Source organism: Pipistrellus hanaki (genome assembly GCF_964339955.1).
Source record: "Pipistrellus hanaki genome assembly, chromosome: 12".
NCBI lineage: Eukaryota > Metazoa > Chordata > Mammalia > Chiroptera > Vespertilionidae > Pipistrellus > Pipistrellus hanaki.
This window is the reverse complement of record NC_140514.1, coordinates 31,755,433-31,781,506: the sequence shown is the minus strand read 5'-3', so window position 1 is coordinate 31,781,506 and position 26,074 is coordinate 31,755,433. Positions and strand designations below refer to the sequence as shown.

The 26,074-nt window shown below is 43.1% G+C and overlaps 1 protein-coding gene, 1 long non-coding RNA gene and 1 pseudogene across 3 annotated transcripts; all 3 read right to left on the bottom strand.

The window, feature by feature from the left end:
* Positions 1-26,074, bottom strand: LOC311631245. Its single transcript, XR_014796527.1, has 3 exons — positions 25,894-26,074; positions 16,607-16,714; positions 1-154 (listed from the first exon to the last, which is right to left on the bottom strand). It is a non-coding gene; the product is annotated as an uncharacterized lncRNA (long non-coding RNA).
* Positions 3,125-4,923, bottom strand: LOC311631239 (succinate dehydrogenase cytochrome b560 subunit, mitochondrial-like). Its single transcript, XM_084901129.1, has 2 exons — positions 3,784-4,923; positions 3,125-3,282 (listed from the first exon to the last, which is right to left on the bottom strand). Exon 1 carries the CDS (start codon positions 4,322-4,324, stop codon positions 3,815-3,817), a length of 510 nt encoding a protein of 169 aa, XP_084757255.1. The 5' UTR covers positions 4,325-4,923; the 3' UTR covers positions 3,125-3,282; positions 3,784-3,814.
* Positions 5,748-6,420, bottom strand: LOC311631242 (ninjurin-1-like; annotated as a pseudogene). Its single transcript has one exon. The product of its transcript is annotated as a ninjurin-1-like (transcript).

Here is a 26,074-nt window from a genome sequence, read left to right as displayed (position 1 = left end):
TATGCTGTCATGTGTCTTTTTCTGATTTCTTTGCTGCTTCTTTATTTTTCTTAAATTGGGGCTTCATGAACTATTTGCTTTGCTTAATTTTTGTCTTCTGGGCCTTTGTTAACCTCATTAGCTTGAGTATTTCAACTTGAATTAGCAAGCTGTCCTAGAAGAAAAAACACACCATGTCATTTCTAAATTAATTCTATAACTGTACAGAATTTGATTTTCAAAAAAGAATGTGAAAATCATCTTAGGCATGATTAATTTAGGCAGCAATTTCATCTTTTAAAAATTTTATTGAATTTATTGGGGCGACTGATTAATAAAATTATATAGGTTTCAGGTATAACATATATAATTTTATAATACATAATCTGTATATTGTATTGTGTGTTCATCACCCACAGTCAAGTCTCTTTTTGTCATCATTTACTCTACCTTTATCCTCTTCTACTTCCCCCAACCCTCCTTTCCCTCTGATAATCACCTTACTGTTGTCTGTGACTGTGAGGTGTTTTTCCCCCCTTAATCCTTCCATCTTCTTAATACACCCACTCCCCACTAACAGCTGTCAGTCTGTTCTCTTGTCTATGAGTCGGTTTCTATTTTGTTTGTAAGCTTATTTTATTCATTAGATTCCACATATAAGTGAAATCATATCGTACTTGTCCTTTTCTTTTTTAAAAAAGATATATTTTTATTGATTTTTTTTTTTTTACAGAGAGAAAGGGAGAAGGATAGAGAGTTAGAAACATCTATGAGAGAGAGAGACATCAATCAGCTGCCTCCTGCAACACCCCCCACTGGGGATGTGCCTGCAACCAAAATACATGCCCTTGACCGGAATCGAACCTGAGACCCTTCAGTCTGCAGGCCAACGCTCTATCCACTGAGCCAAACCAGTCAGGGCAGTTCTTTTCTGACTAGCTTATTTCGCTTAGCATAATACTCTTCAGATCCATTCATGCTGTGGCAAAAGGTAATATTTCATTCTCTCTCTCTCTCTCTCTCTCTCTCTCTCTCTCTCTCTCTCTCTGCCAAATAGTTTCCATTGTGTAAATGTACCACAGGTTTTTTATCCACTCATCTACTGATGGGCACTTGGGCTGCTTTCCAAATCTTGGCTACCATTAACGCTGCAATGAACCTAGGGATGCATATATTCTTTTGAATCGGTGTTTCAGGTTTCTTTGCATATATTCCCAGAAGAGGAACTGCTGGGTCATAAGGCAGTTCCATTTTAAATTTTTTGAGATAACTCCATCCTGCTTTCCACAGTGGCTGCACCAATCTGCATCCCCACTAGCAGTGCACGAGGGTTCCCTGCTCTCCATATCCTTGCCAATACTTGTTGTTTGTTGATTTTTTGATGATAGCCATTCTGACAGGTGAGAGGTGCTGTTCATTGTGGTTTTAATTTGCATCTCTCTGATGATTAGTGACATTGAACATCTTTTCATGTATCTATTGGCCATCTGCATGCCTTGCTCAGAAACTGCTTCAGAAATGAGTCTGTAGTATCCAATGTGTTTTGGGCACTGCATCTCCATGAGCAGGGTCTGTGACCATTTTGCCCATTACTGTATCTCCAGCACCTACCACAGTAACTGTGATATAGTGGGTGCTCAATAAATATTGGTTTGAATGAGTAAATGCATAAATCTACACAATAGTAATTCAGAATACCTGACACTCTTTGAATGTATATATTTGCAATAGTTGTTTTTAAAAGAAAATCATTTGTATAATTTGCAAATAAAGCAATAATCTGATAGTTTATAGAAAATGCCGCACAGTACTCCATTTCATTTCTTTTGACATAATACCATCTCCTGGATATAGTACTTTTACAAAGTAAAATAGCACTTTTACAATGATTATATTGGATAGATAGGGAAGACAATATCACCCCCATTTACTGGACAATAATTTATCCAATATTAGTGTTACTAGGTTGTTTTGCATCACTAATAATGGAAATCCTAAGTATACTGACTAATACCTATTCCTGATAAAACTACTGGGAAAGGGGAGGGGATTCCTCATGGCACTAGGGACCGAGTGGGCCGCTCCTAAAATATTAGGGCTGTATAGGACAGGGCAGATGCCTGAGCGAGATTGGTGTGCTGCTCAGAAGAAGGTGGGAGCATATCCTGGGTAGGTACTGTGTCTCCCACAGTCACCAATTAATAACTGGGGGAATTGGCACTCAAGCCTAGCTGTCCTGAAATCAAATGTAGTGCTTTTGTTCTAAGGTAATGTGCTGTAACAAACTATCCATTTTACAGAAAGTAAATCATTCAAGTTTTTGTTTGTTGTTTTGTTTCTTAATTTAAAGGTTAATACATTCCTAGAGTTCTTCTGGTAGCATTATTCTAAGTCTCCTATTAACATTATTTTAGGGAGTCTGTAGAATGTATTCCAGTATTTTGAAGCAGTGTTCTTTAATAGTTCTTCAGTACTTCCCCATAGAGGATAACTAATGTTTCCTGTGAGCGTCTATACTATTGTTTGGACTTAATGAACAATGGCATTTTTTTGGGATTGCCAACGATGAAAACATTTTGTAACTGTCTCTCAGATGGTACACATCGTACTGCATGCTAGTAAGCTAGTTAAACAAGTGATGTCATTACAGATCAGCTAGTCAGATAATTTAGGTAAGTAACTTATTTATTTATTTTCATAAATACATAAATTTTCTTGAATTTAGCAGACAGTAATCGTATTATTTATATTTTATAGTGGCGGCAAAAAGTCCAGCACTGGCCTTGAAAGTGACACTTACGTTACGGCAAATTCAAAGGAAAAATAATACAAGATAGTGTTGTTATTATTTAGAAAGAAATATAGGATTAAAATTTAAATAATTTTTAAAATATAGTTACTTTATAACAATCAAATTAATTTAATTTATAAACTAACAATAAAATATGTTCATGTAATTATGTACCTACTTACTGTGTTTTTAAGCAATATGTATATAATAATTTATAATTTTAAATTATATTTTTTAGATTTTTAACATAATGAGTAAGAAAAGAGGATACAAATTCAACGATGATCTAAGAAGTGAATTTCCTTTTATTATCGATAAAAGAACGAAAAGCGATTACATGGTAAAATGTGTGAAATGTAATGGTGAATTTTCTATCTCGCACGTCGGGAAGAATGATATTTTAAAGCACTTGGAGACACAGAAACATAAAAGATATTTATTTTTTTTTCATAAAAGATATTTAAATACTGCTGCATCTTCCTCCAAAATACAGGAATTTTTTCGGAAAACAACTAATGGGGACGAAGAAAAGAAATTAGCATTAGCAGAAGGACTTATGTCTTTTCATGCTATTAACATACAGACCAAATTTTTAATCAAGAACCCCCCCCACACACACACACACACACCCTCCCAGCTCCTCCCTCCTTCCCCTTCCCTCTTCCCCCTCCCCCCTTCCCTCCGTCGAAGGTGTCCCGCTTTACCAATGTTCTGGTAAAATCTGGTCACCTTAACCCACAGCCCACTCCCAGTCTGCATGGTGGAGGCCACAGAGCTGGCTTTGTGTCCACCGTCTCAGGAAGCGAAGCCAAGAGCTGACCCTCAGCACAAATCAAGGCCCAATATGGAGAGAATAAGGGCTGCAAGCGGGGGCAGGAAGAGGGAGCTGCTGCAGCCACCCCATCTTTAGAAACAAGGGGATCCCGGGACCCTTTCTGCAGCTGAGCTCCAGGGACAGCGCCGGCACACGGGTCTGAGCAGGGGAGAGCGGAGGACAGGTAGTCACTGATCACCTGGGGCAGGAGGAGCTGGGGGCGCGGCTCTTCACAGGGCCGCCAGCCCCGCCGAGGACAGCACGCTGAGGACCAGGACGACCACCGAGGACAGGGTCACCTTCTGGGTCGTCAGGCCTCTTCCCAGGTCCCACATCAAGTGCTGGATCCCGTTCCAGGTGTGAAACATGAGAGGGAAGGCGAGAACAAACTTGACCGAGTGGATCAGCACCGGCCCCAGACACAGCGCCTTCACCAGCTCCAGATGAGACTCAAAGGTCCCTGGGAGCAGCAGCGCCGACAAGCCAAAGAGAGAGACCCCTGCGCTCAAGGCAATGCCAGTGGCGCGGTGGCTGATGGACATGGCCATGGGCAGAGACCAATTGTGGATCGTGATGTGCGGAGAAATGGGGCGGTTTATACCAGCATTCTTATTCCGGTATCTCTCCTTGTCTTCCTTGGCTGAGGTTCCCAAAGGAACAGCATGTCTGATACAGAGCTGAGGACCGAGGCGGCCACGGAGGCCATAACGGCCTACAGGTCTCCACAGGAGCGTGGCCATCTTGGCTTCCGGCCTGGACGGAAGTGACGCCCGTGCATCACCTTGGAGTCACTGTCTCCACGTCACAAAACCAGGCTGAGACTTCAGGGTCCTTGCCAAATGCCCATGTGCAGAGCAGTGTCCAGCTTCACAGCTACACCAGGAGCCCTACAGCCTTCAGTGTATTTGGGAACCCTTCAGGCAGGCATCGTTTATAAGGTCATTTTAATACCATGAAGCCTTTCTGAAATTTAGCTTAGAGTCCCAGAATTTAAACTTGTCCTGCTTTTTGCTCTCTTAAAAAGAAGGAAAAAAAATTACCTTATGAATTAAAATAAAGTATGCTCACAGCTTTTTTTTAGTGCAAAAGATAATTTTAAATTATTTAGTAGGATTTTTTTTAAATGGTCAAATTTAATAAAGTCACACCTATTTTTCATAATAGTATTTTTTTAATATATTTTATTGATTTTTCTTACAGAGAGGAAGGGAGAGAGATAGAGAGCCAGAAACGTCGATGAGAGAAAAACATCAACCAGCTGCCTCTTGCACACCCCCTACTGGGGATGTGCCCGCAACCAATGTACATGCCCTTGACCGGAATCGAACCTGGGACCTTTCAGTCCGCAGACCGACGCTCTACCGCTGAGCCAAACCGGTTTCGGCCATAATAGTATTTCACTTTTGTAAAAATATCTCATTATTGCTGAAACCGGTTTGGCTCAGTGGATAGAGCGTCTCTCTCATCGATGTTTCTATCTCTCTCCCTTCCTCTCTGTAAAAAATCAATAAAATATATTTTTTAAAAATATCTCATTATTAAGTAATATTTTCTATTGAGAAAGGTCTAAAAATTTGAATGATTCTTATGAGTCTTATTTCACTTACAATGGATTCAGGAGAACATTTTAATTTTATTTCTTGCATTATTAGTATTTTTAAAAATAAAATTCTGAGAATAAATTAATTTCTCTTGTATCAAAAAACCTAGTTTTAAAGACAGACTTTTATTCTATTTAAAAAAAATTTTTTGCTTATTGATTTGAGAGAGGGAGAGAGACTGATTTGTTGTTCCACTTATTTATGCATTCCATTGGTTGATTCTTTTTGTTATTAATCCTCATCCAAGGAAATATCTATCTATATCTATCTATCTATCCATATATATATATATATATATATATATATATATATATATTTATTTTTTTATTTATTTTTTTTTTTTTTTTGAGGAGCAATCGTTTTTATTGGTCATTTGTGCTTAGAAAAGCGGGGCTGGGGGCGGGGAGGGCGGGGCCTGGGAAGCTGCTGGTCTGGGGTCCTAGGCAGGAAGGGCGGGGCCAGGGCCCTGGCGGTGTGCCGGCCGAGAGGCATCTCTTTGTCCTTTTGGAAATGGCCCAAGACGAGGGCTGGCCCTGGCCTGACCGCCCTCCTTCAGCCTGCCCCTGCTTCAGGGGGAGGAGCCACGGGTGGAGCAGGACTCACTGGCCAGTGTCCTCCAGCCCAGTCCTGGCTCTGGCGTTCTCAGGGTGCAGCGCCCAGGCCGAGGCAGCTCCTGGAGTCTGTGTGGCGGTGGCGGCGTCAGCCAGGCATCGGAGCCTACTGCCGCGGCCTCTGGACGCCGAAGGCCGTGATGAGGATGTTGACCACCACGATGATGAAGACGAGGCCAGTGGCCAGGTTGTTGAGGAAGTCCATCTTGGCGTGCTTGGCTGGGTTGTTGAGGTCGTACCTGACCAGGAAGAGGAGCAGCGCGCCCGCGCTGACCTGCAGCACCAGGGAGATGGAGATGAGGGCCACCAGGGGCGCGAAGAAGACGAAGCTGGGGCCCTGGTCGATGACGGCCTTGAGCTGCGAGGCGTTGGCCATGAGCAGGGCGATGTCCAGCATGCTCTCGGCCGCGCTCTTCTTGTTGGTGTAGTGGTTCACGTTGATGGGCCCGCCCCGGCCCCAGAGCGGGGGCCAGGTATCCGGGCGCCGGGCGAGTCAGGCGGCAGGTCACCGTTGAGCTCGTATCCCTCAGGGGCCCAGTCCATGGTGAGCCCCACCGCCGCCGCCGCCGCTTGGGTCCGAGCCTGAGGCCGCCCGCTCCCCATCGCGGTCTATTTAAATATATTTTTATTTATTTCAGAGAGGAAGGGACAGGGAGAATGAGAGAGAGAAACATCAATGATGAGAGAGAACCATTGATCAGCTGCCTCCTGCATACTCCCCCCCCCCCCCCCTCGCCACCACTAGGGATTGAGCCTGTAACCTGGGCATGTGCCCTTGACCTGAATCAAACCCTGGATCCTTTAGTCCTCAGACTGATGCTCCTACTTATAAACCTGATGTTATATCTACAAGAACAGACTCGAAAGTAATTTTCTGTAACTTTTAATCCTCAGGTTCTATAACATTAGCCTAAGTAAGTAAACCTAACATGTCCACAGAATATAGAAACATATCCAAGCTGCTTTGTTCCTAATAAGAGTAGATATTGAAGCAGCCAATATTATCACCACAGACACTTCTCCTGGCTCTCAGAACTACTGCTATCCCAGCCCAGAATCAGTAGGTGGACTACCCTGTTATCCCAGCTCACAGTGTTGCCCACTCCCACCCTTCCCATTCCCTGGGGTGAAGAGACTGCTGCAGGTCTCAGGACACAAGCCAGAATTAGAAAGTTAGGAGAATCTATTACTGCCTGAGTACAAAGCACACATTCCTCTGCCTTCACCTAGGGCAGTGGTCGGCAAACCGCGGCTTTTTGGTCCTTTGGTTTTTAGCAAAGGCCAGCTTAGGAGTACCATAATTAAGTTAATAACATTGTACCTACCTATATAGTTTAAGTTTAAAAAATTTGGCTCTTAAAAGAAATTTCAATCATTGTACTGTTGATATTTGGCTCCATTGACTAATGAGTTTGCCGACCACTGGTTTAGGAGAACAGGTCTTGCTACCTGATTGAAAGTGTGCAACTGCACTTCTTCTCTTCTCCAGCAGATGGCAATGAATAACGCCAAAGAGAACTATTCTAGCCAAAGTCAGGACACTGAATATTTAAAATTCTTTTTTTTTTTTTTTTAAATATTGTACATTTTATTGATTTTTTACAGAGAGGAAGGAAGAGGAATAGAGAGTTAGAAACATCTATCAGCTGCCTCCTGCACACGTCCCACTGGGGATGTGCCTGCAACCAGGTACATGACCTTGACTGGAATCAAACCTGGGACCCTTCAGTCCGCAGACCAACACTATATCCACTGAGCCAAACCAGTTTCGCTGAATATTTAAAATTCTTAATAAAATGTCAACTCTTAAAATATTTAAATTTTGTTTAAATGACATAAAATAGAAGGCCTATAAAAGGTACTAAGAATTGCAAACAATTATAGCAGAAGCAGTCACCTTAAAATTTCAACAAAAAAACCAGAACCCTAAACTTTATTTTATTTTTAATATATTTTTATTGATTTCAGAGAAGAAAGGAGAGATAAAGATAGAAACATCAATAATGAGAATCATGCCTCCTGCATGCCCCCTACTGGGGATAGAGCCTGCAACCTGAGCATGTGGCCCTGGCAGAAATAGAACCCGGGACCCTTCAGTCCACAGGCCAACACTATCCACTGAGCAAAACTGGTTAGGGCCAGAACCCTAAATTTTATATAAAATTTTTATATAAAAACAATGATACTACTGAGTAATGCCAGTGGTAAAACAGACAGGGCAGTCTGTAGATGACCCCAGCAGGTTACTCTGGGTTGCCTAAACAATGAACCAACTGTGATCAAAAGCCTCCCTATTTCTTCCAAATTCGGCTTCCCATGGCACTGGTGGCTTTCTCCCTCTCAGCAGGAGGGGCTGAAACTTCCCATGGGCAGCCAAGGAGTCCAGATACAGGCATCTGGTTCTCTCAGATAACTCCTAACAGTTGACATCTAAAACCAGACAGCCTGATACCAAGTAGTCTGTGTGGACCCCCTTGATAAGGATGCTCGCCATCTTGGTCTTAAGAGAAAGCAAAAGAAGAGAGGATGCCCCTGCAGTGGAATGCTCACTTATGACATGTGCAACAGAGTACCCTGGGCCCACTGTATCCCCTGAGCCTTCTCTTGCAGACTTTTGGCTTTCAAGTTCCTAAAAAAGCCTGTTCTTTCATCTATGACACTGTGAATTTCCTGAGCTCTCTTGCTTGACAACATATGTTTTAAGTTGCTTTCCAGATGATGAGCATTCCTTGTGTTTCTATAGTTTCACCATTGCAATCTCTCAGGGAATAAAAAATATACAGTGTGAGACAGCCATCTTTCTAATTAGAAGTCGGAAGTAAAACCATGATGTATTCTAGTAGGATATCTTTAAAGTGCTTAAAATGCACTGTTAGGATTTGGTATGAGACTTAAGAAATCTTTAATTTTCATTTCTCTGTTATTATTTATGGTACTATTGGTTTAATTGATTTGTAAAAATTACCCTGGTATTTTCTGTCTCACATATCTATAGAAAAATGCAGTTTGCTGAACACCCCCTTTTTTCTGTGGATTTGTTGGCATAACTATTGTGACATATACTTTTAATCTTCCACACTTCAAAATAAAAGTGTAAAAGAGCCTAACTGGTGCCGCTCAGTGGTTGAACATGGACCCATGACCAAGAGGTCATTAGTTCGATCCCTGTGGGCTTGATCCCCAGTAGAGGACATGCAGGAGATAGCAATCGATGTTTCTATCTCTCTCTCCCTTCCTCTCTCTAAAAACCAATAAAGAAAAAAAACAAATTTTAAAAGTAAAAGTATAAAAGATCTTGTCAATCATACAACACTCACTGTAATGATTTCATGGCTCCTTGTGACATGTTTGCCATAAACAAAATCTTTTATCTTTGGCCTACACACCTGATGACTGAAAAATGAGAGAATAGCTCTCTAAGGTTAAGTTGCAAAAATTCCTATTGCACTAACATACAAAAATGGTTATTCTCTTATTGTGTTTGTGAGTGTTTGAGGACTCAAACTTTTTTGTCACACCATGTGAATAAATTCCATAAGTCTAAGTCATTGCTGATCACATTCTTAATGTAAAATTATAAAAAAATCTTTACAACTTTTAAAAAATATATTTTATTGATTTTTTATAGAGAGGAAGGGAGAGGCAGAGAGAGTTAGAAACATCAATGAGAGAGAAACATTGGTCAGCTGCTTCCTGAACACCCTCTACTGGGGCTGTGTCTGCAACCAAGGTACAGGCCTTTGACCAGAATCAAACCTGGGACCCTACAGTCCACAGGCTGACACTCTATCCACTGAGTCAAACCAGTTAGGGCTTTACAAGTTTTTTTTGTTTGTTTTTTTTTTTTTTTTTTTTTTTTTTAAATATATTTTATTGATTTTGTACAGAGAGGAAGGGAGAGAGATAGAGAGTTAGAAACATCGATGAGAGAGAATCATCGATCCGCTGCCTCCTGCACACCCCCTACTGGGGATATGCCTGCAACCAAGGTACATGCCCTTGACCGGAATCGAACCTGGGACCCTTCAGTCCCCAAGCCGACGCTCTATCCATTGAGCCAAACCGGTCTCGGCTTTTTTGTTTGTTTTTTGTTTGTTTGTTTGTTTTGTTTTGTTTTAACCTTCATACACTAAGTTTAACTGGTTCCTGAGTTTATCTGAAAAATACTAAGTTTTTCAGATAGAGCAATTATGAAAAACCCCAAAGTTGAATAATCTATGTAAGTAAAAAAGATTATGCCATCCAATATATAACTAAAATAATTAAATCTATGAATTTTAGTAATAATTTTAAGTAACAGTCATCTATTAGCATACATCAAAGGCAATGGTTTTCTTTTGTATTTTTCTTGATTTCAGAGTGGAAGGGAGAGGGAGAGAGAAATAGAAACATCAATGATGAGAATCACTGATCAGCTTGCCTCCTACATGCCCCACACTGGGGATCAAGCCCACAACACAGGCATGTGCCCTACCCTGGAATCGAACCATGATGATTTCCTGATATATAGGCTGAAGCTCAACCACTGAGCCATGCCGGCCAGGCCAATGGTTTTCTTTTATTTATTGACTTATTTGACCTAAAAATGGAATCATACTGTTCTATAACTTGCTTTTTCCACTTAGCAATATACTTCGACATCTTTCCATCTCCTTCCTTTAAGAACCCCAATACATGAATATCATTATGCTAACAATGTTTGGTTTGTTTTCAATCTTCTGCTATTATGAACAATGCTGCAATAAATATCCTGTACATATATCTTTGTGCCCTTGAATGATTACTTGTATTAAGAGTAATTGTTAGAGGTAAAATTGCTGAGTCAAACAATACAAATATCTAGGCTTTTAAGTTACTGCCAAATAGTCCCTTTAAAAGGCAGAGCCACCTTATATAAACACTGTATCAGAGTAAGGCAGTGATTTTCAGACTTTTGTTACATGGGAACTCTTTCTTTGAAAGAAACCCTTTAAAAAAAAAAAAAAAAAAAAAAAAGGCTTTAATCCAGAAATGGAAAGCGGAAAGGGAACTTTGTTTTGGTGAAAGCTGATATGGAGTGGGAGGCCTGCAGCTCTGGCCACTGGCCCTGACCTTAGCCTCTGTGGCACCTCCATGTGGCCTCCTGGAGCACAATACAATACAGGCAGTTTCTCTTTTTCTAATATAACATGTTTTCAAATATGTTTGACTGGCTGAAAGTAGAACTAACATGATATAAGACTTAAGAATTATTATAAAATCCCTAATCACACCTCAATTTCAGACACAATTTTCAGTAATTTAGCACTAGCACTTTATATGTATTCTTTCATTGATTTCTTTCCCTTTACAATGAGCATATGATTATAGCTAAGTTCTGTTCCTTTTAGATGGCCAAATGATTTTCATCTTTGTCTTAATTGCACTAAGTGTATGAAACCTAAACTTGTTATCACTGGAATTAGCACTTTCACTTTTCTTTCTCTTCAGTTTAATGAGAAGGGCAAAATGTAAAAAAATATATATATTTAAATAATTATAGAAATAAAGGTAGTCATTGTCAAAACTGAACTGAAAGCTCTTGGCTGTATCACCATATAATATTAATTTATTAACTCGTATATAAAAATCTGAACAGAAGGAAAGGTGGGTTGGGGTGACTGTGAAGTATATAAAATGGCAGGTGGTAAAAATTTGAAGAACCACTTATATATCATTGTGATCAGTGACCTTTTTCAGTGGTTTAGAAGCCTATTTTCAATTTTTTCTTTATAGTTTTATCAAAATTGAACAAGCCTGTCATTGCTAGGAAGACAATGAAAGAAGGTTGTGCTAGGTAAAGAATACATAAATGTCCACTTAGGCTATGGGGCCATTTGTACTGGTAATCTTGGAAAACCTGATGCTCCTCTCAGACCTCTCACTACAGATGTAAGCTTCAGTGAGATTCCAAACTAAGGCCTCGTCTCCCCCCAAATTTTCCAGGAGAAAGCCAGTCTCTTCTTTTCTTCTAAACTTTTATTATTATTATTATTATTATTATTATTATTATTTTTTTTTTTTTTAAATCAATCTTTATTGTTCATATTATTACAAAGGTTCCTCATTTCTTCCTCCCTCCACCAGGTTCCCACCCCACCCTCTGCCCCCTCCCCATCCCCCATTGTCCTCATCCATAGGTGCACAGTTTATGTTCAGTCTCTTCCTCCCTCCCTTTCCCCGATAGTAAATCCCTTTTCAGATAGTAAATCTGTTACTTAGCATTTTCTCATATCAATAATACCTCCACATGCCCAATGATACACTTCACACAGAAGACATTTTCAAATAGGTCAACCAGCCTCATCCAGGCCCCACCCAAGGCACTCACAGATCAACACCCCAGCGCTATACTAACTCAACACATCCAGATCTAAGCCTTCATCACTTGATTCAGCAGACCCTCAAGTTCCCGCAAAAGTTTCCAGCCATGTCTGAGAGGCAGCCGTGGGCAGGTACAGGCGAGGAGCGAGCTGTTTCGGGCCTGGCTGCTCCGGGCCTGGCCTCTGTTGCTCTGGTTCGTTCCACAACCAGCTGCTCCGGGTCTGGTCACTGCCGCTCCCGACCTAGTTGCTCTGGACTTGGCTGTTGCTGCTACAGGCCTGGCCGCACCCGACCCGGCTGCTCTGGGACCGATTGCTCTGGTCCCGGCCGCTCCGGGCCTGGCCACTCCCAGACTGTCAGCCGCTGCTCCGGGCCTGGCCGCTCCCAGCCTGGCAGCCGCTGCTCCGGGCCTGGCCGCTCCCAGCCTGGCAGCCGCTGCTTCTGGCCTGGCCGCACCAGACCCGGCTGCTCCGGGCCTGGCCGCTCCCAGCCTGGCAGCCGCTTCTCCGGGCCTGGCCACTCCCAGCCTGGCAGCCACTGCTCCGGGCCTGGCAGCACCAGACCCGGCTGCTCCGGGCCTGGCCGCTCCCAGCCTGGCAGCCGCTGCTCCGGGCCTGGCCGCTCCCAGCCTGGCAGCCACTGCTCCTGGCCTGGCCGCACCAGACCCGGCTGCTCTGGGCCTGGCCGCTCCCAGCCTGGCAGCTGCTGCTCCGGGCCTGGCCGCTCCCAGCCTGGCAGCCGCTGCTCCTGGCCTGGCCGCACCAGACCCAGCTGCTCCGGGCCTGGCCGCTCCCAGCCTGGCAGCTGCTGCTCCGGGCCTGGCCGCACCAGACCCGGCTGCTCCGGGCCTGGCCACTCCCAGCCTGGCAGCCGCTGCTCCAGGCCTGGCCACACCAGACCCAGCTGCTCCGGGCCTGGCCGCTCCCAGCCTGGCAGTCGCTGCTCCGGGCCTGGCCGCACCAGACCCGGCTGCTCCGGGCCTGGCCGCTCCCAGCCTGGCAGCCGCTGCTCCGGGCCTGGCCGCTCCCAGCCTGGCAGCCGCTGCTCCTGGCCTGACCGCACCAGACCCGGCTGCTCCGGGCCTGGCCGCTCCCAGCCTGGCAGCTGCTGCTCCGGGCCTGGCCGCACCAGACCTGGCTGCTCCGGGCCTGGCCGCTCCCAGCCTGGCAGCCGCTGCTCCAGGCCTGGCCACACCAGACCCAGCTGCTTCGGGCCTGGCCGCTCCCAGCCTGGCAGCTGTTGCTCTGGGCCTGGCCGCTCCCAGCCTGGCAGCCGCTGCTCCGGGCCTGGCCACACCAGACCCGGCTGCTCCGGACCTGGCTGCTCCCAGCCTGGCAGCTGCTGCTCCGGGCCTGGCTGCTCCTAGCCTGGCAGCCGCTGCTCCAGGCCTGGCCACACCAGACCCAGCTGCTCCGGGCCTGGCCGCTCCCAGCCTGGCCGCCGCTGCTCCGGGCCTGGCCGCACCCGACCCGGCTGCTCCGAGCCTGGCCGCTCCCAGCCTGGATGCTCCGTGCTTGGCTACTGCTGTTCTGGGCCTGGCTGCTCCCAACCCGGCTGCTCTGGACCGGGCTTCTCCGGGCCCAGCCACTCCGTGTCTGGGTGTTCCTGGACTGGCTTCCCTGGGCTTGGCCGCCTCTGCCTCAGGCCTGGCTGCCACTGCCCCAGGTCTGGCTGCTCCAGTGCTGGCCGTTGATGCTCTTGTTCTGGCTGCTGCTGCTCTGGGGCCTGGCCACTGCTGCTCCGGGCCCAGCTGCCACTGCCTTGTGCCTGGCCACTCTAGGCCTGGTCGCCGCTGTTCCAACATTCTGTCCCTTTTTTCTCCTTTTTTTTTCTTTTTTAAAAAAAAAAAAAAACGCATTTATGTTGCAATGTTGGCTGGTGCGTTGAGTTCTGACTTAGTCTTTGATTTTTCAAGATCTTCTTTGTATTCTTAAGTAATTTTACTATCATTTGCTCTCACTTGATTTCTTCACATTGAGAACTTCTTTGGTTTCTTCCTCCTTGTCCTGGGAGCTCAGCAGGTTGGCCTGTGGCACCCCTTTGTTCTCCGTGGGCTCCCGCGCTGCTCCAGCCTGTTGCCGGGGTCGGCGCCGCCCGGGAAGCAGCCCCCGTCCTTGGCTCCGTTGCCAGCGCTCAGCAGTCGAAGGCTCAGGGGCACCCCCCCCACTGGGGGCCCCGTCGCCCGGCTCCTTGCTGGCGCCCGGCTGGCCGGTGTCCGGCAGGGGCTCCTGCTCCTCGTGGCGTTCCTCCAGTCTGGAGCTTTCTTTCTCCCTCCCACTAGGGGAGTCCAGGATCAGAGTCAACAGACTGTCCTCTGCGCACAGTGTGCGCGACTCCGGGGGCTCGGCCTTTCGCCGCGCTCCCAGGACTCCACCTCACAGCTCCGTCTCCCCCTGCCCGAGCCTGGGTCCCCAGGGACTGGCCCAGACCTGGAGTTCGGGGCGGTCTGGACTGAGGCTCAGAGCTGCCGCCGGAGGCTTTGTTTCTTCCGGCTAGGGTAATCCAGCATCAGAGTCAACATTCAGTCCTCTGCGCGCCATGTGCGCGCGACTCTGGGGGCCCCGCATTTCGCCGTCCCCCGGGATTGTCTCCCCCTGCCGGAGCCTGGGTCCCCAGGGTCTGGCACATAACTTGGGGCTCAGCGCTGCCGGTTCGGGGGTTCAGCCCAGGCTGGGGGTTCTATTTCCTTCCTGCTAGGGAACGCCAGGCAGCACCCAGCCCTCTCCTCCTCTCCGGCTGCGACCTCTCCGCGCGCGCGTGCGTGCGAGCGCGCAGCATGTCTCCGTACCTTAGGCTTTTTTTCAGCTCCTCTGATTTTCCTTCTGGTTTTCTCCCTCCTTCCTATTGTAGAGTTTTCAGTCAGTCGACTACCTGTAGCTCTGGGCAATGTCCACTCTACATTTTAGTTGTATTCCCTTGAAATTGTTGTGAGCTGCTGCGGCTAGGTGTATACCCGAGCAGCCATCTTGGATCCTATTATTATTATTATTATTATTATTATTATTGTATAGCAAAGGTGGAGATTTATTGAAGATCAAGTATAGACTCCCATGTGTGGAGAGGGAGAGTCTCACAGAATGGACTCCCCAAGAAAGGGAGGGGGAAAGGATCCCTCCTCTAAACTTTTTTACTTTTATTATGATTTTTGTCAGATTGAAGAGAAATCATCCAACATTTATTTCAAGGTTGTTTCACATAGGCATAATTACGGTTATTATTTTTAGCCAACCAGGTATTGTCCCTTTTTAAAATAATTACATAATGTTTCTTAAAAGCATTCAGAAATCCTGTCTCTTTAGAGACAAGGATGGAAAACACTCAACTATCTAAAAGGAGCAGATTTTAGCCTCAATCAGATGCTTATTGTGAAGGAAGAAAAAAAAACAAAACAACTCAGTAGGAAACACATAGAAAGCTAGAATAATTTTACCCATTGACTCAACAAATCTGAGTTCCTATGAAGCAATGCACTAATTGCTAAGAGAGTACAAAATGTATAAACCAGGGTCACTAACTACCTTTAATTTATGATCCGATGAGGACAATTAGGCATACTCCCCAAAAAGTTACATGATGATCTAAAGTATTTTAGAATAAAATGTGAAATGTGTGGTACTGATTATAATTGCCATAGAAGACCTACCCTTTTATACTCTCAGTTCATTAACCCTTTGTAGTTTCTAGAGGCCCAATGCACAAAATTCGTGCAAGGGTTGGCCTTTCCTTCCCCCAGATGCTGGCACTGGCTTCCCTCTGGCACCCGAGACCTGGGCTTCCCTTGCTGCCCCGGCTTTGTCTGGAAGGTCGTTTGGTCTAATTAGCATATCATACTTTTATTATTATAGATGTGCCCTTGTACCAGTCTAGCCTTCATGCCCAGCCACTGTAATTACAACAGCATCTCAGAATCGTTTGCCCACTTAGTCTTTCATATCTGCCTTATCAATCCCCAATCCTGAGTAAACTTCACTGTCTGCTTTCTCAGCTTATTCTCCAGGGTGCTAAGCATAGCTGGAGAGAACTATGTTCTCTGCTTTATCTGACTCTCTATGTGATATCTCACAATTCTTCCAAATTTTACTTACTCACCTGGAACTCTGATCCCAGAGACTCCTGCATCTCAGCCAGTGACATGACCTCCTTTGCTGCAGGAAGCACAGGCATCCAGCTTGATTTCACCTTTTATCTTTCCAATCTAAAATTATTTTCTGATCTTAACTCTTCCTTTCCAAAAATAACTTATCTATCCTTTTCTGATGATCCTCTCCCTTAAATTTTCCTCCAGAATTTGACCTAACCATGATTTCCCCTCTTGTGGGATCGACACTCTCTGTCTCCATTGGCTCCTTCTTCTCAACCCCCAAACATGTTTGTAACTATCCTATTCCCACACCTCCTGCATTAGTTATTCCTGCATAGCAAATTACCTCAAAATTTAGCAGATTAAAACAACAAAAACATATCTCACAGTGTCTGTAGAATATAGGATCAGCTTAGATGATGATTGTTCTGGCTCTGGGTCTCCCGCAAGATGTCTTTCAGCCCAGCTGGTGTGGTTAACTGGTTCATCATCAACCTATGAACATGAAGGTCACGGTTCAATTCCTGGTCAGGGTACATATCCAAGTTGCCAGTTTGATCCCCTGTAGGGAATGTGCAGGAGGCTGCCAATCAACGATTCTCTCTCATTAAAGTTTCTATCTCTCACCTTCTCCCTTCCTCTTTGAAATCAATAAAAATATATTTTTAGAAAAGATGTAATTCAGAACTTAACTTGTGGCTGCAGAATCCACTTTCAAGTTTGAGTTTCCTCAGAACATCACAGCTGGGTTCCCCCAGAGCAAATGATTCAGGAAAACAAGGAAGAAGGAAGCCCCAATGCCTTTTATTAGTTACTAGAGGCCTAATGCACGAAATCTGTGCACAAGTAGGTCTTCCTTCCCCCAGCACTGGCTTCCCTCTGGCACCCGGGACCCAGGCTTCCCTTGCAGCCCCAGCTTCATCCGGAAGTACAGAAGGACTTCCAAAAGAATGTCTAATCTAATTAGCATATTATGCTTTTATTATTATAGATTCTTAGAAGTGGTGTACCATCACTTCTGCCTTACTCTATTTGCTAGAAGTAAGTCACTAAATCCAGCTTACACTCAAAAGAGCACAATCAGTCTCCACCTCTTAAAGAAAAGAACTTCAAAAATTTGTGGACATATTTAAACCCACCATATCTCTCACATATATCATTTTTCTTTTTTAAAAAATATAGTTTTCTTATTTTCAGAGAGAAAGGGAAAGGGAGAGGAAGATAGAAACATCAATGATGAGAGAGAATCACTGATTGGGTGCCTCCTGCACAGACCAAGCCTACAACTAAGGCATGTGCCCTGACCAGGAATCGAACTGTGACATCCTGGTTCATAGCTCGATGCCCCACTGAACCACACTGGCCAGGCAAATATAACATTTTCAAGCCTGCTAGTTCTTCAAGCTACTCTGCTGCTTTCTTACTCCTTTCAGTTATTCCCTTCTCTTACTTTCTCATTACCCAATATTCAACTGTTGGCAGTCCAGATAATTATCACCTAACACTATTGCTGTTGACCATAACATTCAAATTAGCATAGCATTCAAGGCCCTAGAAAACCTAGTCACACCCTACCTTATAATTTTCTCTCCCCCAGTTTCCATTACATCTCATCCAGATAGACTTCTCATTATTCCAAACACATCATCTGCTTTCCCAACTTAGTTCTTTATCAGATGATTTCCTTCACCAGGAAGATCTTCCCCTTACTTTCTCATTGTTTAATACCCAGGGCAGCCCAGCCAGCATCGCTCAGTGGTTGAGCATAAACCTATAAACCAGAGGTCACAGTTCGATTCTCAGTTCAGGGACATGCCCAGGTTGCAGGATCAATCCCCAGTGTGGGGAGTGCAGGAGGCAGCCAATCAATGGTTCTCTCTCATCATTGATGTTTATACCTCTCTCTCCTTCTCCCCTTCTCTCTGAAGTCAATAAAAATATTTAGGGGGGTAGGGGGGAGAAAAGATCCAGTACAATCGCCATTTCACCCAAGAAAATTTCCTGATCTTCACAACCATAAATATCCCTTCGCTCCTCTGCCCTCCCAGAGCACATTGTTAACTTTACTGTAATATGTGTTGGTGTATACCTTTGTATTCCTTTTAGCTCTCCAACAATACCTTGCTCATTCATATTGAGTTCTTAATCTTTTTTGAATGGATACATTTACCTAAATCATTAAGATTTTATTTTAATCTCATCAAAAGGCAAATTAAAATCCCTATAATCTTGAACTGTATTAGACTAATATATTGAGCTAAGGGAAATTGCAGAATGGTCTTTGCTAAAGAAGAATAGAGTCTTGTCTTCTATTATTTAAAAAAAATTTAATGGGGTGACTCAAATTAAATTGTGATTATTCTCCAAAAAGGTTTGCTTCTGAGATATGTTTGCATATAGTATTTTTACAGTTCCTAGTCAACATGAAATTTCCATGGAAACAGATCACACACACTGGAGAAGAAAGGAATTGACTTGTGTTTGAACTGCATTTTGTCATCTCCATGGAGCTATTTGTGCTAAATATTTGAGTGCGCAGGGAAACTATAATTTAAAATAAACTAAGTAAAGGCATACTGTTTAATGCTTTTTAAAATGATAATAACTGCTATTAGTTTTAAAGATTTTTATTAATATGTAGAGAAAATAGAAAAAGACATTTAAAAAATTCCTTGACTCATACATTAATATTAGCAAATCAAATACCCAATTGCTTCTTTACTAATGCAGAAAAGGGAAATAAATTAAATACTCATCATGAAAAGGGTGGTGTTGCTGTTTTTTGGTCTACAGATAAAATAATTTCTTCTGAATATATCAGTCTAGTCTAAATTTGTTGTCTAGCAACAACAAAGCAGCTTGGTTCCCCCAGAGCAAGTGCATCAAGAGAGCAAGGAAAAAGGAAGCCCTAATGCTTTTTATTAGCCAGTCTTAGAAGTGGTGTAGCAGCACTTCTGCTTATTCTATTTGCTAGAAGTGAGTCACTAAACCAGCCGACACCCAAAGGAGCAGAATCACTCTCCACCTCTTAAAGAACTCCAAAAATGTGTGGACATATTTTAAACCCACCACATCTCTCAAATATACCATTTTTTTCAAGCCTGCTATTGATAGTTCTAAATTTGTTGTCTAGCAATGAGTTGTCAAACACTTTTGATTCCAAATATGACTATTCAAATAGGGACAGTTTGTTTAGAATACATGTATAGAAACTAAAAGATAAAAATACTTTTACTCACTAAATAGTACTGTAAACCCTTATGATTTGAGAAATGCATTATTTTCCTAAGCACTGTGAAACCTACCTAGGAACTTAAAATAACTAGAAATACTGTATCCTTGAAAAGCATCTTTTTTTGATTTGTTAATCCTCACCTGAGGATATTTTTTCCCAGTGATTTTTAGAGATAATGAAAGGGAGGAGCAAAGAGAGAAAGAGAGAAAGAGAAAGGTGAGAGAGACACGTGGATTGGCTGCCTCCCACACAGGGATCACACCTGCAGCCCTGGTATGTGCTCTTGACCCCAAACCCTCCAAGGGAGCCGGCCAATGCTCTAGTCACTGGGCAATGCCAGCCAGGGCAAAAACTATTTTTTCTAATCTGTCTTTGGAATATAAATCTACCTTCATACATAAAAATTCTTATAAATGGCCGAAACCGGTTTGGCTCAATGGTAGAGCATCGGTCTGCGGACCGAAAGGTCCCAGGTTCGATTCCGGTCAAGGGTATGTACATTGGTTGCGGGCACATCCCCGGTAAGGGTCGTGCAAGAGGCAGCTGGTCGATGTTTCTCTCTCATCGATGTTTCTAGCTCTCTATCCCTCTCCCTTCCTCTCTGTAAAAAAAATCAATAAAATATACTTTAAAAAAAAATTCTTATAAATGTATTCCAACAACACAACTCATTCAAGAGGTATCAGATACAGCTCAGGATTTCCTTAAAATTCTCATCCAACATCAACTGTTGACTGCTACATTTATATTTTAATAAATATAATAAAACAAACATAACACAGACAAAAAATACAGACGTTCTATAACTTGTGGGTTGAAAATGTGCACATAGGCTATAAAGAAGTTAAATCACACTTACATCACTTGTTCCACAATCATTACAACTGTTGGGTTTAAATGTTAATGAAAGTCTGAACTTGTAGGAGACCATTTAAATGTATTAGTAACAGCCCTAGCTAGTTTGGCTCAGTGGATAGAGTGTCGGCCTGCAGACCGAAGGGTCTCAGGTTCTATTCTGGTCAAGGGCATCTACCTTGGTTGCAGGCTCCTACCTGGCCCAGGGGCCGTGCAGGAGGCAACCAATCAATGTGTTTCTCTCACATCACTGTTTCTGTCTTTCCCTCTCTCTTCCACTCTCTCTAAAAATCAATGGAAAAATATCCTCAGGTGAGGATTAAAAAACAAATTAAAATGTGATGTGTATGAGAATATATACCCAATCAGATCGAGATGGTGTAAAGCAAAATTTGAAAAGGAAAAAAAAAAAAAAAAGGATTAGTAAGACACATTGCTTGTTTTTTATAGACCAACACTCTATACCAAAATTTACCTTGCAAAAAAAAAAGACCACATCTCTTACCCTGATGTGGGCAGACCTGAAAAATGCAAGGTAAATGTCAAAAAAGCAGCAAAGCCTGGGCGAGTAGTTCATTTGGTTAGTGTCATCCGCATATGCCAAGGTTGTGGGTTCCATCCTTAGTCAGAGCACATACAACAATCAACAAATGAATGCCTAAATAAGTGGAATAACAATTTGATGTTTCTCTCTCTTTAAAATCAATTATAAAAAAAAAAAAAAAAAAAAAAAAAAAAAGCACCAGAAAGCAGCCAATGGAGAGTATCCCTTCCATTTGGCCAGATTTAATTATTCTCTGTTATGCTCCAGTGGAAATTTGAATGAAGGCTCTACCTACCCTGTTTCCCCGAAAATAAGACAGTGTCTTATATTAATTTTTTTCTCCCAAAGTTTCGCTAGGTCTTATTTTCAGGGGATGTCTTATCTTTCCATGCGCTAGGTCTTATTTTCGGAGGATGTCTTATTTTTGGGGAAACACGGGTAGACTGAATGACAGTCAACCTTCAGATGGGTTTGCTATGTGCTCACTTTCTCCATTTGGGGAAGGGCTGCCTCCGGAGCTAATCCTGTTTCCTCACAGGCTTTGTAGGACTGCTTATACTTTCATTAAATTACTTGCTTAAGGAGGTAGGAAGAGCTCCTATAGGCTTTGTCTCATTTATAGGAACCAGATTTCCTTTTTTAGAGCAGCTGTGGCTTTGATTGAACCAAGTGACAGCTCAGAGGCTCAGATGTGATTACATTATTGACTCTTCCACATGGGATGTGAGTTTAGTGGATAGAGGACCATATGCCCCAAAGAAAGGTAAACCTAAAATCCAAGATGTTGGTGACACAGGCAAAAAAGAGCAAAAAAACCCCAAGATACTCAGGCCTGGAAAGTGAGACTTTGATTAGATTTAATGAGAACCTACACACCACAAATAATCTATTTTTCCTTTAGATTCATTCTCTAGCCCACTCTGTGCCCTGAGAGGCTGACCTATATGGACTGTGTCACTTTACACTCTGACTTCTAGTTGTGTTCAGAGACTCTGGAGGGGGGCTGATACGGGTAGGAAATTGGTAAAGGAGTGAGGAAAGGATGGTTATTTCCCTGGCTCCCTCCCTGCCACATAGCCATTTGTTGGCACTTCCCATATGTTAAAATCACCACTCCTATCAGCGGGCTATCATAACACACCGTGTTTCCCCGAAAATAAGACATCCTCCGAAAATAAGACCTACTTACAGGTTTCCTTCTGAGTGAAATATAAGGCATCCCCTCGAAAATAAGGTCCCCCTAGGCTAAATGAGAGATTTGGTCCACTGATTCTGAAAGAAATGGAGTCACAAGAAATTCACCTGGAAATTCAGGAATTGGATTGTTATGATGATGTTCCAGAAGATGATGACATGATTGTCATTGAATAAATGAGTAAATTCTTGATACTGTAGGATTCACAGTTTGTCTGGTTTGTGTTGACAACTACCATACTACTGTACCGTATACAGGTAATAAATTTCCTTTATTTTCATTTAACAATAAATGTGTACCGTATTCTTCTTCATGGAAAAATAAGACATCCCCTGAAAATAAGACCTAGCGCATCTTTGGGAGCAAAAATTAAAATAAGACATTGTCTCATTTTCGGGGAAACAGGATAGGTCTTCTTCAAGGGGGTTCAGCCACCATTCCTTCCCCTTTCTAACTTAGGGATGGAATTGGCTCCCTGCTGTTACTAGCCATGGGGTACTACAACATCCTTAGTCTTTTCTAAACCTGCCTTTATAAATACATTTTTGTTGTTATTATTAATCCTCACCAAGGATATTTTTCCATTGATTTTTAGAGGGAGTAGAAGGCAGAGAGCAAGAGGGAGAGAAACATCGATGTAAGAGAGACACATTGATTGGTTGCCTCTGCCACATGCCCCAACCAGAGCAGGGAACCTGGAATCCAGTGCAAAGGCCAACGTTTTAACCAGTTCATTAGCCAGCCAGGGCATAAATAACCTCTTTAAGGCCCGAGGCATGAAATTTGTGCAAGGGGCTCAGCCTTCGCAGCCCTGGCTTTTCTGGAAGATCATCTGGAAGGACATCTAGAAGGTTGTTCAGCTGTCTAGTCTAATTAGCATATTATGCTTTTATTATTATTATTATTATTATTATTATTATTGATTTTGTACAGAGAGGAAGGGAGATAGTTAGAAACATCAATGAGAGTCATCGATCAGCTGCCTCTTGCACACCCCCTACTGGGGATGTGCCCGCAACCAAGGCACATGCCCTTGACTGGAATCGAACCCGGGACCCTTCAGTCCCCAAGCCAACGCTCTCTCCATTGAGCCAAACCGGTTTCGGCAATGCTTTTATTATTATAGATCCTTAATTACCCAGTTTGATGGTACCACCTATTTCCTGAATCCTAATTGATCAGATGATATTGATTTTCAACAAGAAATCTCAGAAACAGTTTATACAATTTTACTAAATAACATTCATATTATGGAGGTATTTCCTTGTGCACAGCATATTTTATGTTTAAAAGATTTCCATGTCCCTGAAATGATCCTTGAGGTGAGCTGCTTTCTGTCTCTACACGAGAGGGACTGAGAGCAGTCCTTTATTCTATCCTGGCAATTAACCCTGGGCATATTTATAAATGAGTAGCTTTCCCTCAAGATGTGGCCAGTCTGTCAGACTACACTTCAGTCCTGACAACTGGTTTTCAAATTCAGCTCTCTGCTGGGACTGGAGCCTGACATTAAACCCTAGCCTTGTAAATTTTGCCAATATTTCCCAATGGATTTGCTTTTCCCCCATTGTCTTTTAGTAGCTGGCTGCTTCCTATGTCACCAAAAATGGATCTTTTGCCCTGATCCTGAACCTAAAAACTGTCTCAAAAATTCCTTCTGTTACACTACCCCTGTCCATCAGATGGGAATCATATTCACTGATTTCTCTTGAAATTTTCTATTTGGACTGCTAGCCCTTCCTTAGAGCCTATACCTATTGGGTGACTTTTCCTCCAGCTGTCATTCCTCCTACTTAGACTTCTACAAATAGGATTCTGGAATACTTCATGGCCAAAGTTATATCACTCAGGATTAAAGCAAACTGAAGAGGAATGAACAACACAATGTTCAAAATAGAGAGACAAAAAAACACACACATTAAAAAAAAAATTTTAAAAAGGCAAAAAAGAGAGACTGAAAGGAAAAAATAGAAAGTGTGCTTTTACTTTTTTATTGATTTTTTACAGAGAGGAAGGGAGAGAAATAGAGAGCCAGAAACATCGATGAGAGAGAAACATCAATCAGCTGCCTCCTGCACATCCCGTACTGGGGATGTGCCCACAACCAAGGTACATGCCCTTGACAGGAATCGAACCCCGGAACTGCAGGCCGACTCTCTATTCACTGAGCCAAACCGGTTTTGGCGGAAGTGTGCTTTTTAGTAAAATACTAAAAACAACGCATTCTAAGCAACCAATAGAGGTATTTGTCAGTTTATTAATGAATTGGCATTTTAAAATCAGCCATTGTAAATCAATTCCCTAAGGCTTAATCACTGTAAATGAACATCAAAAAAAATTTTTTAAAGCCTGAGGACCAAGATCCTAAAATCAGGACCCTAACAATTCTTGGGCTCCAGAATAAAGACTATGACAAGAAATAATATTAAATATCCAGAAAAGAGGAGAAAGGTTAAAATTATGGTATTACTAACAGGTTAAAATTATGGTAATACATAAATTATGGCACTGGGAACCTGATTACTTGGCATTTTATTGATGACCAAGGCTCATCAATAACTACCTATAGTCATACTGCTAGTTTGGGGGAAACAAATTTAAATTGAGACTTGGTTGTTGGTTTTTTTAAAAAAAAAACAACAACATTTTTGATCAAGTCATGTTATGGTTTGTTGTTTTTTAAAATATATTTTAATTGATTTCAAAGAGGAAAGGAGAGAGAGAGATAGAAACATCAGTGATGAGAGAGAACCATTGACTGGCTGCCCCCTTTTATGGATGAAGCCCACAACCCGGCATGTGCCCTTAACCAGAATGGAACCTGGGACGCTTCAGTCTGCAGGCTGACACTCTAGCCACTGAGCCAAACCAGCTAACGCTAAATGGAAGCTTGTTTAAAAAACTCATAATCTTGCCGAGACCGGTTTGGCTCAATGGATAGAGCGTCGGCTTGGGGACTGAAGGGTCCCGGGTTCGATTCCGGTCAAGGGCATGTACCTTGGTTGCGGGCACATCCCCAGTAGGGGGTGTGCAAGAGGCAGCTGATCGATGACTCTCTCTCATCGATGTTTCTAACTCTCTATCTCTCTCCCTTCCTCTCTGTACAAAATCAATAAAATATATTTAAAAAAAAAAAAAAAAACCTCATAATCTTCTCTATTACCCTAATATATAAATATGACAAAATATCGGGCAGCCCTTAAAATAATAAATATGACTCTAGCCTCTGAACATCATTCTCTGGCAATCTTTAATCTCAAAGTTTTACCCCGTTTCCAGGTCTCTGTGGAGGTTTTACTTTTCCACAACTTTGTGATTCTTCTACACTCTCTGGGTCTCAAAATGGTAGACTTTCACAGCAAAGCTATAAATTATTCATCACAGTTTTATGATTACCCAAAGAGAAATTTATAACACTTTACCAATTGTTTTGAATATCCTAAACTTTAGGATATTTATATACAAATCGGGGACCCATTTTTTACAGGTAAGTCACCAAGATTGCCTTAAAAAGACTTCATGTAAACGTTTTCATACATGTCCTATTGATACCACAAACCCAAAGACCATATATATATATATATATATATATATATATATATATATATATATATATAGTCATCCAAAAGTTGGTTACCAACCTCTACTCCAAAGACAAGCTTAAGCTTAGTCAGGTCTTAGTAGTTAAGTGACCTTCCTCAACAATGATTTTGGAGGTTTCACTGTTCACTGAAGCCTCCAGCAGGGATTGTGGGGGGAGGCAGGTCCCTCCTCTCGCCCCCACCGCCCCACTCCCTCCCGCACAGGCCTGCCCACACCTTCACTACGCGGGCAATGACCCCCACCTTTCCGCCTGGGCCTCGCCTCTCCCTTAGTCTCACACGCCCGCAGTGGGCCACGCCTCGGAGAAGAGCCTGCTAGTTATGGGTGCGGGGACACTGAACCCGCTCCTTTCTCCGGGGCCGACATTAAGCCCCTGGCCCTCAGTTCCCAGACTAAGGAATGGGGACCAGCGGCCCGGCGCGC